The sequence below is a fragment of the Genypterus blacodes genome, unplaced genomic scaffold, assembly GCF_046128005.1.
Source record: "Genypterus blacodes isolate CSIRO-AG114 ecotype Tasmania unplaced genomic scaffold, CSIRO-AGI_Gbla_v1 ptg000062l_1, whole genome shotgun sequence".
In the NCBI taxonomy this organism is placed as follows: Eukaryota; Metazoa; Chordata; class Actinopteri; order Ophidiiformes; family Ophidiidae; genus Genypterus; species Genypterus blacodes.
In genome coordinates this window covers 145,501-157,391 of record NW_027466874.1, presented here as the reverse complement: position 1 = coordinate 157,391, position 11,891 = coordinate 145,501, and the positions used below count along the sequence as shown (strand labels likewise).

The 11,891-nt window shown below is 40.5% G+C and overlaps 1 protein-coding gene and 1 long non-coding RNA gene across 2 annotated transcripts; one reads left to right on the top strand and one right to left on the bottom strand.

Annotated features, from left to right (window-relative positions):
• The first annotated feature begins 425 nt into the window (after positions 1-425).
• On the top strand, positions 426-9,893 carry LOC143003686 (sterile alpha motif domain-containing protein 9-like). The gene is made up of 4 exons (XM_076154470.1): positions 426-628; positions 3,248-3,946; positions 4,868-5,141; positions 5,459-9,893. The coding sequence occupies exons 2-4, from the start codon at positions 3,257-3,259 to the stop codon at positions 9,076-9,078; spliced, it is 4,584 nt and encodes a 1,527-aa protein (XP_076010585.1). The 5' UTR covers positions 426-628; positions 3,248-3,256; the 3' UTR covers positions 9,079-9,893.
• Positions 9,894-10,299: 406 nt separating this feature from the next.
• On the bottom strand, positions 10,300-11,140 carry LOC143003687 (uncharacterized). The gene is made up of 2 exons (XR_012963895.1): positions 10,949-11,140; positions 10,300-10,714 (listed from the first exon to the last, which is right to left on the bottom strand). It is a non-coding gene; the product is annotated as an uncharacterized LOC143003687 (long non-coding RNA).
• Positions 11,141-11,891: the final 751 nt, after the last annotated feature.

Genomic DNA, 11,891 nt, shown 5'->3' with positions numbered 1-11,891 from the left:
GAAGAGATAATGTATAGACTAATCAGTTGGTGTACAGTGGCCAGTGACATGTTTTAAAACTGTGCTGTAATGAAACTAAAATTACATTAAATATTTCAGTTTGTGAATCAACCTCATTATTTTTGTCTTGATGTAAATATATGCAGTTATACACAGATTGTGTATTTATAACAGACTCACTTATTCAAAGTAGAACTTTGTGTTTCACAAGCTGTGTTAAGTCAAACTTAGAAGCCAATAAATTACATTACACTATTTCACAATGTAACGGTTTAATTAAATGAGTAATTTTGCCTTTGAAATATATTATTCCTTGTTTTGACTTGTTTATCATTAACAATGTAGTTCAGTTTGTGTGCCTGCAGGGGGCACGACATTTACAGAGAAACTGCATTCAGATGTTTGATGGGTTCCTTTGTCGCGTTTTTTCTCAATATGGGCTGAACCAACTTTCTAGACTGATGATTTTACAGAGCTACGCAGTAATAAACTCAGCAGAAGGGCTGATAGATGCCTACACATGTCACACTCCCGTGTAGGGTCTTGGATTGTTTGGATGGATAGAAATTTTCGACTGAGTAAGCTCAGTAAACAGTTTATCCAGGAGTGAGAGTCGTTCGCTCATCAGGTGAGAACTTGATTCGCACATTCTACTGACGCCATTAAAGCCGTGCATGTTTTTAGCTTTGATATATTTTGTGTCTCTTTCAAATAACACAAAAAGATCCATAAAAATATGTAAAAATGTTAAAAGTTCGCCTTTTAGAAATGTCACTTTAACCGTGGTCACAATGTTCCGTATCTTGTCGATCGTCAGTCCAGAGGCCCAATGAAGCATTTCTATATTTCAAGACATAAAAGTATCTGCATAGTTGGACATAGTCACACAGTCTATAATCTTAAACTTTAAATAGAGGTGATCAGCTTGGTGATGTCCTGAATATTCTTGTAATATGTGTGTAAAGAGCAATCACAACGAAACAAATCAAGACAGCTAAGATGTCATGTAATTAACAATTCAATCAGAAAACAATTCAGCTCCTCTGTTCCTTCCTGGTCAAGTTTTCAGCTGATCTTTATCACAAAAACCTCATAAATTTACAAAGTGGCGTGTGTCCTGAAAGCTGTACATGTATTTCCTCTTCTTGGTCCCCTGTAGTGAGTATTTCTCCACGTAAACGCTGAATGAATAGCCCAGGACTGTACAGGATGTTTGTTAGCGTTGTGTAGTTGGCCTGTAGCTTCAGTAATATACATTTTGACTCTGTGCTAGTGGTGGGCGGATAAATCTAAAACATCGATGTATCGATACCAACGTTGGTATCGGTATTGATCGATACTTAAGTTTGAGTTGCTCTTCTCTATCGTTCAGTACACAACTCCCGTTACATCGAAGACACAAAGCAAAACACCGCTCCTCTCACTCACTTCGCTCTTGCGCGGCTCGGTATCGGATCGATACCAGAGTTTGCAGTATCGCCCACCCCTACTCTGGGCTGGTCCTGTGCCTGACTTCCGGCTTGACATATTCACTCAATCTGGTGCTTCACATTTAATGCAATTTTCTGCAACATATAACAATATATCTTGTACAGCAGGGGTCTCCAACCTTTTTGTCTCTGAGAGCTACTTTGACAAAATAAAGGTGTCTGTTGTTAATGTTTTACATTATTAGTAACATTTATGGCTGATTCTCCACCCAAACCAGCTGAATAAGCGTCTTTCCTGTGAACATTTATAAAATGTCGATATCTAACACTTCTATTCAGCAACACAAGCTTGTTTTTTCCTGTATACATCTTCAGTGTGAAGCTCACACTCATACATTCAAATCATATTAATCTCATAGAAAACGAAACAATGTTATTATTTTCTTTATATTATTGGTTACTTATTTAACTTTTTTTTACCAATACTATACCTTTCATGTTTCACATTGTATGTCCACATATCACTGTCACAATTTCCCTTCACATTCCCTGTAATTCAGGAAATTCCCTGTAGTTCCCATATCATCTGTACTTCACATGCATTCAGTCTGTTCTGATGTTAGTGAGATGACAGAGAGTGTGGTACCATTTTCATGAGGAATTAAAATAGTTCTGGAATGTTCTTGCAGTGAAGCAGGTTCACTGTCGTACTGTTTTGGAGTGTTTTCCTGTTTGGAAGAACATACACTCGATTGAGAGCCTGGGTGGAGCTTCTTTTTTCTTCCAACTGAACTGTTGGATGCACAGTTCTCATGTCTGTGAAGGTTTTTTGTGGACCCTGCTCGCCCCATTCTGCATTCTGCCTTTATGTTGTCACAATTGTTAAAATGCATCCAAATGCTGCTTTTTTCCAGCTGTCACTCATCTCTGCTTCTCTCTTTCCTGCTCTGTACCTGTAGTAGACCGTCAGCACGCCCCACCCCTCCCTGCTTGATGTTATGATCTTGTCTATCTTCACGTGAATTGGTCGAATGGCACAACATTAGTTCAAACATTCAGCCTTCCCCGTGTTCATGGCACGGAGAAGACCATCCTATCATTCTGTCTTGTATTAAGTTGCAGAAAAAATAAAAACGGCTCTCGGACCGGAGCCCGCTCCCATTGTTCACCTTCGCTAACGACACATCACGCCCTGCTAGCAGCCGGAAAGTCTCGTGAAAAGTTGCTGTGGACTTTGGTGAGGTGGTGCTCCACAGACGCGTTTGCGGTGTCACTTAACCAAACTTGACAGCAGCGTCATGTGTTGGCTGTTTGATTTATAATCGTTTTGTGGCAAACGGGGGCGGAATGTTTGTGAATTTGATTGGATAGAAATTTACACAGCTTTACCAAGTGACGTTGTGTTGTCAAATGTAAGTATATTTTGAACCTTAGGCGAGCTACTCAGAACTGGCTCGCGAGCTATCGGTAGCTCGCGAGCGACGTGTTGGCGACCCCTGTTACAGGTACTCTCTTTACCTGGCGTGTGACGTGCCCTCAACATTCACTCGTGTAGCCATAGTACCACCTACAGGCGATTCACAGATGAATCAATGACTGGTGATTAAAACTGTACCCTGAATTTCTAGTGAACTGAAAAATATATACCGAACCCTCTTAACTTACCTGATCTGTCTCAGGAAATACCGTTTCACATGCAAACATTAACCTAAACACCCAGGTATCCAATTGGTAATTAAATGTCATGTTTGTTGATACACCTGTTCAAATAAACTCCTACATGTGTATGATTCTCTATGGTCTGCTTGGTCTTTTAGTTCAACACAATGAGCCTCTCATCACCTGGGCCACAACCTCAGATTAAACAATGGTCCCTGGAAGACGTCCACCACTGGCTGATGACAGAGGTCAAAGTTGATGAAGCCATTGCGGAGAGGTTCACTGAAGAGGAAGTGTTGGGGGAGTATTTAGTTGACTTTCAGAAGAAGGACATATTGGACCTGAAAATAAAACATGGTCCTGCTGTCAAAATCACATCTCATCTGGAAAGACTGAAACAGGGATCACAGCATGAATCTCAAATCCCAGCATATGTGGAAAGATGGACAAAGGAGCAAGTCAACCAGTGGTTAAGGCAGCATGTGAATATCTACAAAAACCACGCAGACAGGCTGCAAGATGAAGATGTGTCTGGTGATTGTCTGGTGTATTTCACAAAGCAGGATTTGCTTGACCTGGATGTTAAAAGTGGTCCTGCTGTGAAGATTCTAGCAGCACTCGTGAAGTTGAACAACATGCCAGAGCCGACACTGCAGCCACCAGATCACGCCAACACGGACCAAACACTCTGCCAACCTGCAACAAGTGTCCAACACGAAGCCCAACTCACCCAGGCCTCACAACCCAAAGAACCAGAACATGCACCTAAAGAGGCTCAGCTGCCAAAGGAGGAAGTCACACAGAGGCAGGAACCAAATCCTACCAAGCAGGCAGCCAAGAGGAAACAAGCTGATGCGGTAACATATATGTTGTTCTATTTCATTAAATTTCATAGCTGTATAGCAGCAGTTTTCCAATTGAAATAGCAATATGAAACAGTGTGATTAGCCAATCGCAAAAGCTACGATTTTCGGATATACATAATGCAGCGCAGCATGTCTGAACAAGGCTTTACACTGACACAGAATTTACACTGGCCCAGGCTTGAGATTGGCCCCAGGCTTTACACTGAGGCAATATACGTACAAACACTACCAACCCGTAACAGCACTTGGAAAATACCATCTGTTTGCTGCTGTCACACGTATGAAAAGGGCTCATGGGGGCACCACAAGGTAACAAACGCCATCACCTACGCAGTGACTTTAGAATAGATGGCCAACAGCGAGCAATCGAGCATGTTAGCTCACCAGCTATCTTGCAACCAATCTCCACTACAACAAAGCATACGGGTTCGAATAAGTTATCCTAACTCTGGATGAATGGTATGTGATTTTATATCTTTAAGTTCTCAGTTTTGTATTAGAATATAGAGCAGTTAATGCTATTTCATGTGCTAATGCTCCATCACATGTTTTAAATCTAGAACACTGTGACTATATAACTGAAGCTTGACTGAAAAAATATAATTGCAAAAAAAATCGCAATTGCAATATCTGTCAAAAAATAAATAAATTGCATTTACATTTTTTCCCAAATTGTTCAGCCATAGTACAGAAACAACCAAAGCAGCTCCTTATTTTTAATTATCCCCACCATAAATTGTCCCAGTGTGGGACTAATAAAGGTTTATCTTATCTTATAAAATTCTGTTGTCTGGTATTTCAGCTGTGAGGTCAGCAGCCATTATGTTTGTGTATTTCAGACCACATAATGTCATAAAACATTGAGAGCGGTGGCTGTTAAGATTTACCAACTATACATCTGTGTTTCTCCAGATCAAAGTTCAACCAAACGTCACAGTGGAGATCCAGGACATCTTAAGTGATCTTTCCTCAGAGAACTTTAAAGAGTTTCATTTCCATTTGCGTGAACACAGTAAATCTAAGGGTAGAGGTATTCCTCTGAGCAAACTGAGGGACAAGGACACCATAGACACTGCAACCTTACTGACGGACCACTATGGAAGTGAAGAGGCCTTGGAGGTCGCAGTCGACATTCTTCAACGTATAAATCAAAATGATCATGTTCATCAACTGAAGAGGAAGCTGGGTAAGAACAGAAATGTTAAACCATTTAAATAGTTAAATTCTTCAGTTGTCTCTTAAGTTATGTGTTGTTGCCATTTTAAAAGTGATGTGCAGGTGAGTTTTTACAGACCTGATAAGTGAACAACAAATACATTTTTAAAAAAAACCCAGTGATTTAGTTAAACTTTCAATCATTAAATTCTGTAAAATTGCTGGCATATCAGTTAACTGGAAAATCAACACACATCAGTGTTTTCCATTCTAATTTACTGATAGATAAAATTACACATTGGATTAAATTTCACTTATTTACTTATTTCACTTTAACTATCCACACAGGTCAAATGGCTCTGAGGTGTCAATCAAAAGAAGTTCTGAAGAGAGAAGATAACCAGGGTGACAAATTAAAGAATCTGTTGACTTGTGGCGGGAACTCCCTCAATGCCTATGAAAGATTTGTTGTTGTTGTCAACAAAAGCAGTCCCGAACAAATAGGATATCTTCAGTTTCTGAGCATACTGAAGCTTTTCTGTGTGTTAGACTTTGACCCTGACTCCAATTCCCCAGGTGGAGTCTGTCAATCCTACAGAGACACGAGGGCGGCCAATCTGCATTTCCCATCTCAATATCAAGGACAAATTCACACTGTGATGAAGGACCTGAACCTCTACAAGCAGACCAGCTGGGTTTTCTGTAATGGCAGAAATGACCTTGACAGTGGGTCAAACCCTGAGTTTGATTACAAGAACTGGCTGAGGAAATCATGTAAAGACATAGAGTCCTTGGTCTCCTTCATTTGTGCACCAGATGTTCTTCCCCATGGAAGATGCCTCATCATCTTCCTCCTTCTCTCACCTGTGCTGAGCGAGAAAGACCCTGTCTTTGATACTTACAGGGCCTTCTTAAAGAACACAGAGGAGGAAAACATCATCACGATTTGTGAATCTCGCACATATGGAGTCTGGAGTGAGTTAATACAGGATAAGTGTGAGTGTGACATCAACCAGCGCTCAGTGTATGAGCTAAACCTCAGCGAGGTCAACGGGACTGTGATGGCATTTGGACCAATTAATCAGTCATCAAGAAGACTTCTTCCTTCTCCTGCCTCCAGCCATGTTGTTCTAAAACAAAGGGATGAAGACTTAATGACAGCTCTGGACATTTTGTGTCTGAATCAGTGTGAAAACATCTATGATGAAAACAGTCAAGAGTTTCAGGCCTTCAGAATCAAAGTTGAAGAAGAATTCTACAGAGGAGGAAAAGTAAAATGGTGGAACTTCTACTTTTGTGACAAAGACATAGAAAGGCCATTTGTCAAGAGGGACAAATACAAAGATGTGATAAAACTGATCAGATCAGAGTTCAGACATTCCACAAGCACATGTGTCCAGCTCAATCTCTTCCACCATCCAGGCTGTGGTGGCACCACCTTAGCGATGCATGTGATGTGGGATCTTCGTCAAGAATTTAGATGTGCTGTGCTGAAAGACAATGTGATGCAAAAGGAAGACGTTGCAATACAAGTTCAGAAGCTGATGAAGCTGGAAAGTGAGAAACCAACTCCAGTTTTGCTTTTAGTTGATGATTCAAAGGAAGCAGAAAACCTTCACGACCTTGTTAACTGCATCCATAATGCAGAGGAATGTGTGAATGGACCTGGAATGGATGATGCACCAAACTGCCAGGTCATCATTATTAACTGTGTTCGTTCCCATAATCCTAAGGACCAGTACAAACGCAGTCCAGCACCATGTCAGTACATCACGACATCACTAAACCAAAAAGAACAAAATGACTTTGAGAAGAAGCTCCAAGAGCTCAAAGAAACTCATGAAAAACCTGAAAACTTTTACAGCTTCATGATCATGAAACGCAATTTTGACAAAAAATATGTAGATGATCTTGCTCACAATACACTGGATGACTTTGATTTCTCCACTGAGAAGGCTCGGCTCTTTGCCTTCCTAGCCTTGTTAAACACCTACGTAGATGAATCAGAAATCTCAGTTTCTCTCTCTGAGGATTTCTTTGGAATGAAAATGTTTCAATGGAAAGAAGACAGTGTAATGGACAGAATGAAACCTTATTCAAACCTCCTCATCATAGATGCAGTCGAAGAATGGGGATACAAAGGAATCAGAATCCTCCATCAGTGGATAGCATCTGCCTGTCTTGAAGAGTTGGAGAGAAATTATCACTTGAAAATAAGTGAAATAGCTCTGGAGATGCTTCATTGTGACCTGTTCTTCAGGGATGGAGTTGTCAAGCACAGATTTGTGCTCTTGATTCAGCAAATGTTGATTGAAAGGCGCAGAATAGAAGGCAGAGAGAGAGAACAATTTTCTCATTTCATTGAAGAAGTCCACAAACAACAAGGGAGACAAACTGTCCAAGACATCTTTGTTAAAGCCTCGTCTAGGTTTGAAACAAGTGCATCCATTCCTCAAGCACTGGCAAGATATTTGTACATCAATGAGCAAGACTTTCCAGAGGCTCTGAAATGGGCAGAAAAGGCCAAGAATATCAAAGAAAACCCATTCACGCTCGACACAGTGGGACAGGTGTACAAAAAGTATTTGAAATCCAACATCCTCAGAGAAAAGCAGGAGACGTCGCAAAATCCAGAAGATCTGGACTCAAACATCAAGTTAGCAGATAATGCCATCAAAGCCTTCAAAAGAGCCCAAGAGCTGGCGAAAGCTCAAGATGAATATGAAGAGAAAGGTGCCGATGATGACTCAGAGGATTATCCGAGAAGGTCATACAACGTCAACGGCTATGTGGGTGTGCTGGAGGTCGCTTTCCTACTCTTTCAGATATTGGGCAGACTCCAGTTCTTTGAGGAAAGTGATCCAGCTAAAAAAAAGTATTTGCTGAGTTTTCTGCAGAGTGGGTTCCCGATCACCAGTGTGTACAAGGAGGATAATGACATCAACAACAGACACATTGAGATCATTAAAGAACACAATCAGCTGCTTGTCAATTTGAAAACTGAAGTCAAAACCACATTTGAACACATTAACCGGTACTACACATACTTCAAAGGAAACGATTCAGAATTTGATTCGAAGAATCGTTCAACAATCTATTCCCTGTTTAAAAGATATGTTGATCTTTTTTGCACTGCATCAGAGGAAGTGAGAAAAGAGCGAGACAGCAACCCAAACCTCAATATGAAAATTGGCATTGAAGAACACAGACGGTTTCTTGAGCAGAACCAAGCAGACACGTTCACTGGGATACTTCAGCATTTGGACAGACGTCCTGAAGAGATTGAAGACAACACAAAATGCTATGCATTCTTACAAAACAAACAACAATTCATCAACAAAAGACAGAGGACAAAGGAAACCATCAACTACATTCTGTCAAACATTGTTCTTTACATTGTGAATCCAAAATCTAAATATCTGAAGACTTACAATGACCTTTCCCGACTCCTTTTGAAAACTCTGCAAGATGTTGGACTTGGGTATCCCTTCCCAGACCCGTACTACCTTGCTCTCCTTCTACTCTGGCCAAGTCCGACTCAAGAAAACACAGAAATCAAAACATATGTGAATGCAATTCGAAAATCATCCCGCAAGAGCCTCTTCTCAGTGTATCCAAAGAGGAGCACCGTCGCTCATCTCTACCTGGGAAAAGGAGACGGACTCCAGAGACTCGTGTCCAAGCCTCAGTTGGACAAGAGTTTTAAAAAGATTCGTCGTCATTTATTGGCTCAACTTTGGCGGAGTGGAGACATATTCAAAGACAAAGCAATCATCAGCCGCCTCCATCGCATCAGTGGAACCATTGAGCAAGGAGAAGTGTTTGCCAATCAAGGTGCACTGAAAGTCCCAGTACGTCCAGCTCTTCTTGGTACAATAAGAAGTGGCTTAAGCACAGAAAAGGTTTCCTTCTACCTTGGTTTTGCTATTAATGGGCTCCTTGCATATGATATCCAGTATGAAAACTAGTGGGTATTCTGTACAGACCAAAGCAACACATGCACAAAGCCAAGAAACTGAGGAAGGAAGGAATCTCACTAAAGCCCCAGAGAATGACCTCAGGAGATAATCAGTTTAGTCAACTGCGTTGAATAACACATTTTGTACTCCTGTATCTGCCTGTATATATGTATATATATGTTGATCTATTTTCATTTTACATTTTAACTTTTTTTAATTATATTTCTCTTTCAGTTTTCAATACATTATCTCAGGTTTTTAGTGTTGTTCTTACAGACTGCCCCAGTCGTACTGTGTATGTGAGCGCAAATAGCAGGACTCTGTCTCTGTAATTGTGGAAATTGCAAATGTAATGGTGCCTTAGCCAGTTTTGGATTACATGCTGAAATGGAAGCAGACGAGTGCGCCTCGAATTAAGAGAAGCCTTTAACACTGTTAATCATAATATTTTACTTGATCGTTTAGAACAGGGGTGGGGAAGCTTTTGCCTATCGCGGGCGAATTGCCGGAGGTTCCCCACCCCTGGTCTAGAAAAACACATTGGCATTTTTTTGGCACTTTCCTGGTTTAGATCTTACGTAACAAAGAGTTTCAACATTGTTTCATCAAATAATTCCAATTCACCTCGTTTGGTGTTCCACATGGTCCTGTATTGGGATCCATACCCTTTTCAATTTATATGCTCCCATTTCAAAACATTATAAATATGTGGGTTTGGCATACATCCTCATTCTTATGAAGATGATTCTCAATTGTGTCTTTCCATAAATCCAAACGTTCACTCCGGGATCTCCAACCTGGAGTCCTGCCTTCTAGCTGTTAAAGGCTGGGGAAAAAATCAACTTTGAGCTTTTGAATGTCAATAAAACTGAAATGTTGATCTTATGGCCAAAGAAGCAGAGCCTTTTAGTTGTAGTAGTGACAATGGTCCCATCCGATGCTCCACAACGGTGAAGAAACTGGGCTTAACATTAGATAAGGGCCTCACCTTCAGCAGCCACATTAATAATATTACAAGGGTTGCATATTTCCATATCCGATTTGCCAGAATCCAAAGTTTCTGTTAGCAAGGCAGATGCTGTAACCCTAATTCATGTGTTTGTTACTTATAGACTGGACTACTGTAATGTCCTTTTCTCTGGCTATGACTGTTTGTGTTTACGCTCTTCATGCTTTTTTGTACTTTTGTACAGTATAATCCCACTGGAAGTTCCTATTGCACACCCGGCCATTTGTGGAGACGGAATCCCTTTTGGATTTGGTTTCTACCTTTTTTCTGATGCATTTAGGTTTTCTCCTGAGTTTTTCTGAGAGAGCTCTGGGCAGGTCGGGAATTTTCTGATGTTGTCGGCTTGTAAAGCCCTTTGAGACATTGTATGTGATATTGGGCTATACTAGGGGTCCGCAACCTGTGGTTCCAGAGCCGGGAACGGCTCTTTGGCCCATCTCAAGTGGCTCCCTGTGGTTTTGACAAAAGATGTATGGACATTTTTTTTTTTCCTTTTTCTTTTTTTATGTATTATTGTTGTGAGTTTTACATTGTAAAATGTGTATCTTATACACAGAAATATATATTTTTTTAGATTTCAGCAACTAAAATATGCGTTCCTCTGGGAATGAGAGAAAGAGAGCGACTTCAGCACAGCTGTGAAAAGCAGAGCAGAGAAACTGTACTTGGATTGGAACAAATTTCCAAACTCCACTACTGCTGCTTGATGCTCAGGAGATAGTACGTCGCTGAAAGCTGTTCAAAGCCATTAGCAGACCCTGCAAAGACCGTCAGAGACAGAGACATGAAACTGACATCAGCAACTGCAACTGCAACAAACATCAGTCTGCAGATAGAGGACATTAGCTCAGCTCCAGTAGACTCAGTCACCTGTGATAAGATAAGATAAACTTTATTTATCCCGAGGGAAATTGCTGTGATGAATGGGTGAATATAGGTGAATATTTTTCTTTGTTGTAGTTCCATAATTTCATGAATACAAAACAATTTTGTAACGAAAATGTCCACCAAATATTGATTCAATTTAATATGTTTGTTGTAGGAAGGTAAATAAAAACTGTTCATGACATTATTGTTGTCAGCATCCTCATTTTTTTCTCAAGTGCCTAAAACATTTGCATTTTTCTATTGATCTGGGCTGTTCTCCTTTTCTTACACAAGCGCTGTAACATAAAGTCCAAAGGAAACATTACACATCCACAAAATGTTGGTGGCCTTATTGTTTTAAGATACAGAGGAGCACTTACCAAAGGTTGACAGTCAACAAGGGAGACAACTCTTGAAATTAAGAACTCAGAAGAACAACGCAATTATTATTTGGGATCTTTTTCAAATCTTGTCGTCACAATTTTGAAACTTGTTAAACAAGACAGCAACCACAATAATGTCATTTTGGCCTTTGGACTGCTTCAAGCTCACAGGTGCCAGTGAAAGGAGTGAGGGCCACAGCAATAAATCAACAGTAGCTACTTCACCCTCAAACATTCTAGGTCTTACATGCAATGAGAACCTGTAAAACCATTTCTAATACTTAGAAACCCGAATTTAAAACTGTGAGCTTGGGGTTTATTTTTTGTATCAGTTTTCATGTCACAGCATTACGTTGCATTACCACCGCACCTGTGGGCCCCAAACTGCTCTGATGTGAGAATCAACCTTTTTACACTTTTTGTGGAAGTGATATCCATGTGTGTGTTTACATAATAGTTGCATCCATGTGAAACTGGCGTACGCATTCCAGAGGTAGCCGAGCCTCCGGGAGCTGCAAACAACAAAACATGAAGTTCCTGAAGCACCAATCGGTGCTGTGGAA

What these genes read in the sequence shown, in the direction of transcription:
- LOC143003686 (XM_076154470.1), top strand. Translation starts at nt 3,257, where the DNA reads ATGAGCCTCTCATCACCTGGGCCACAACCTCAGATTAAACAATGGTCC. An exon ending in AGAGGAAACAAGCTGATGCG is followed by an intron (nt 3,947 to 4,867) that starts GTAACATATATG and finishes GTGTTTCTCCAG; the next exon opens with ATCAAAGTTCAACCAAACGT. An exon ending in TCAACTGAAGAGGAAGCTGG is followed by an intron (nt 5,142 to 5,458) that starts GTAAGAACAGAA and finishes CTATCCACACAG; the next exon opens with GTCAAATGGCTCTGAGGTGT.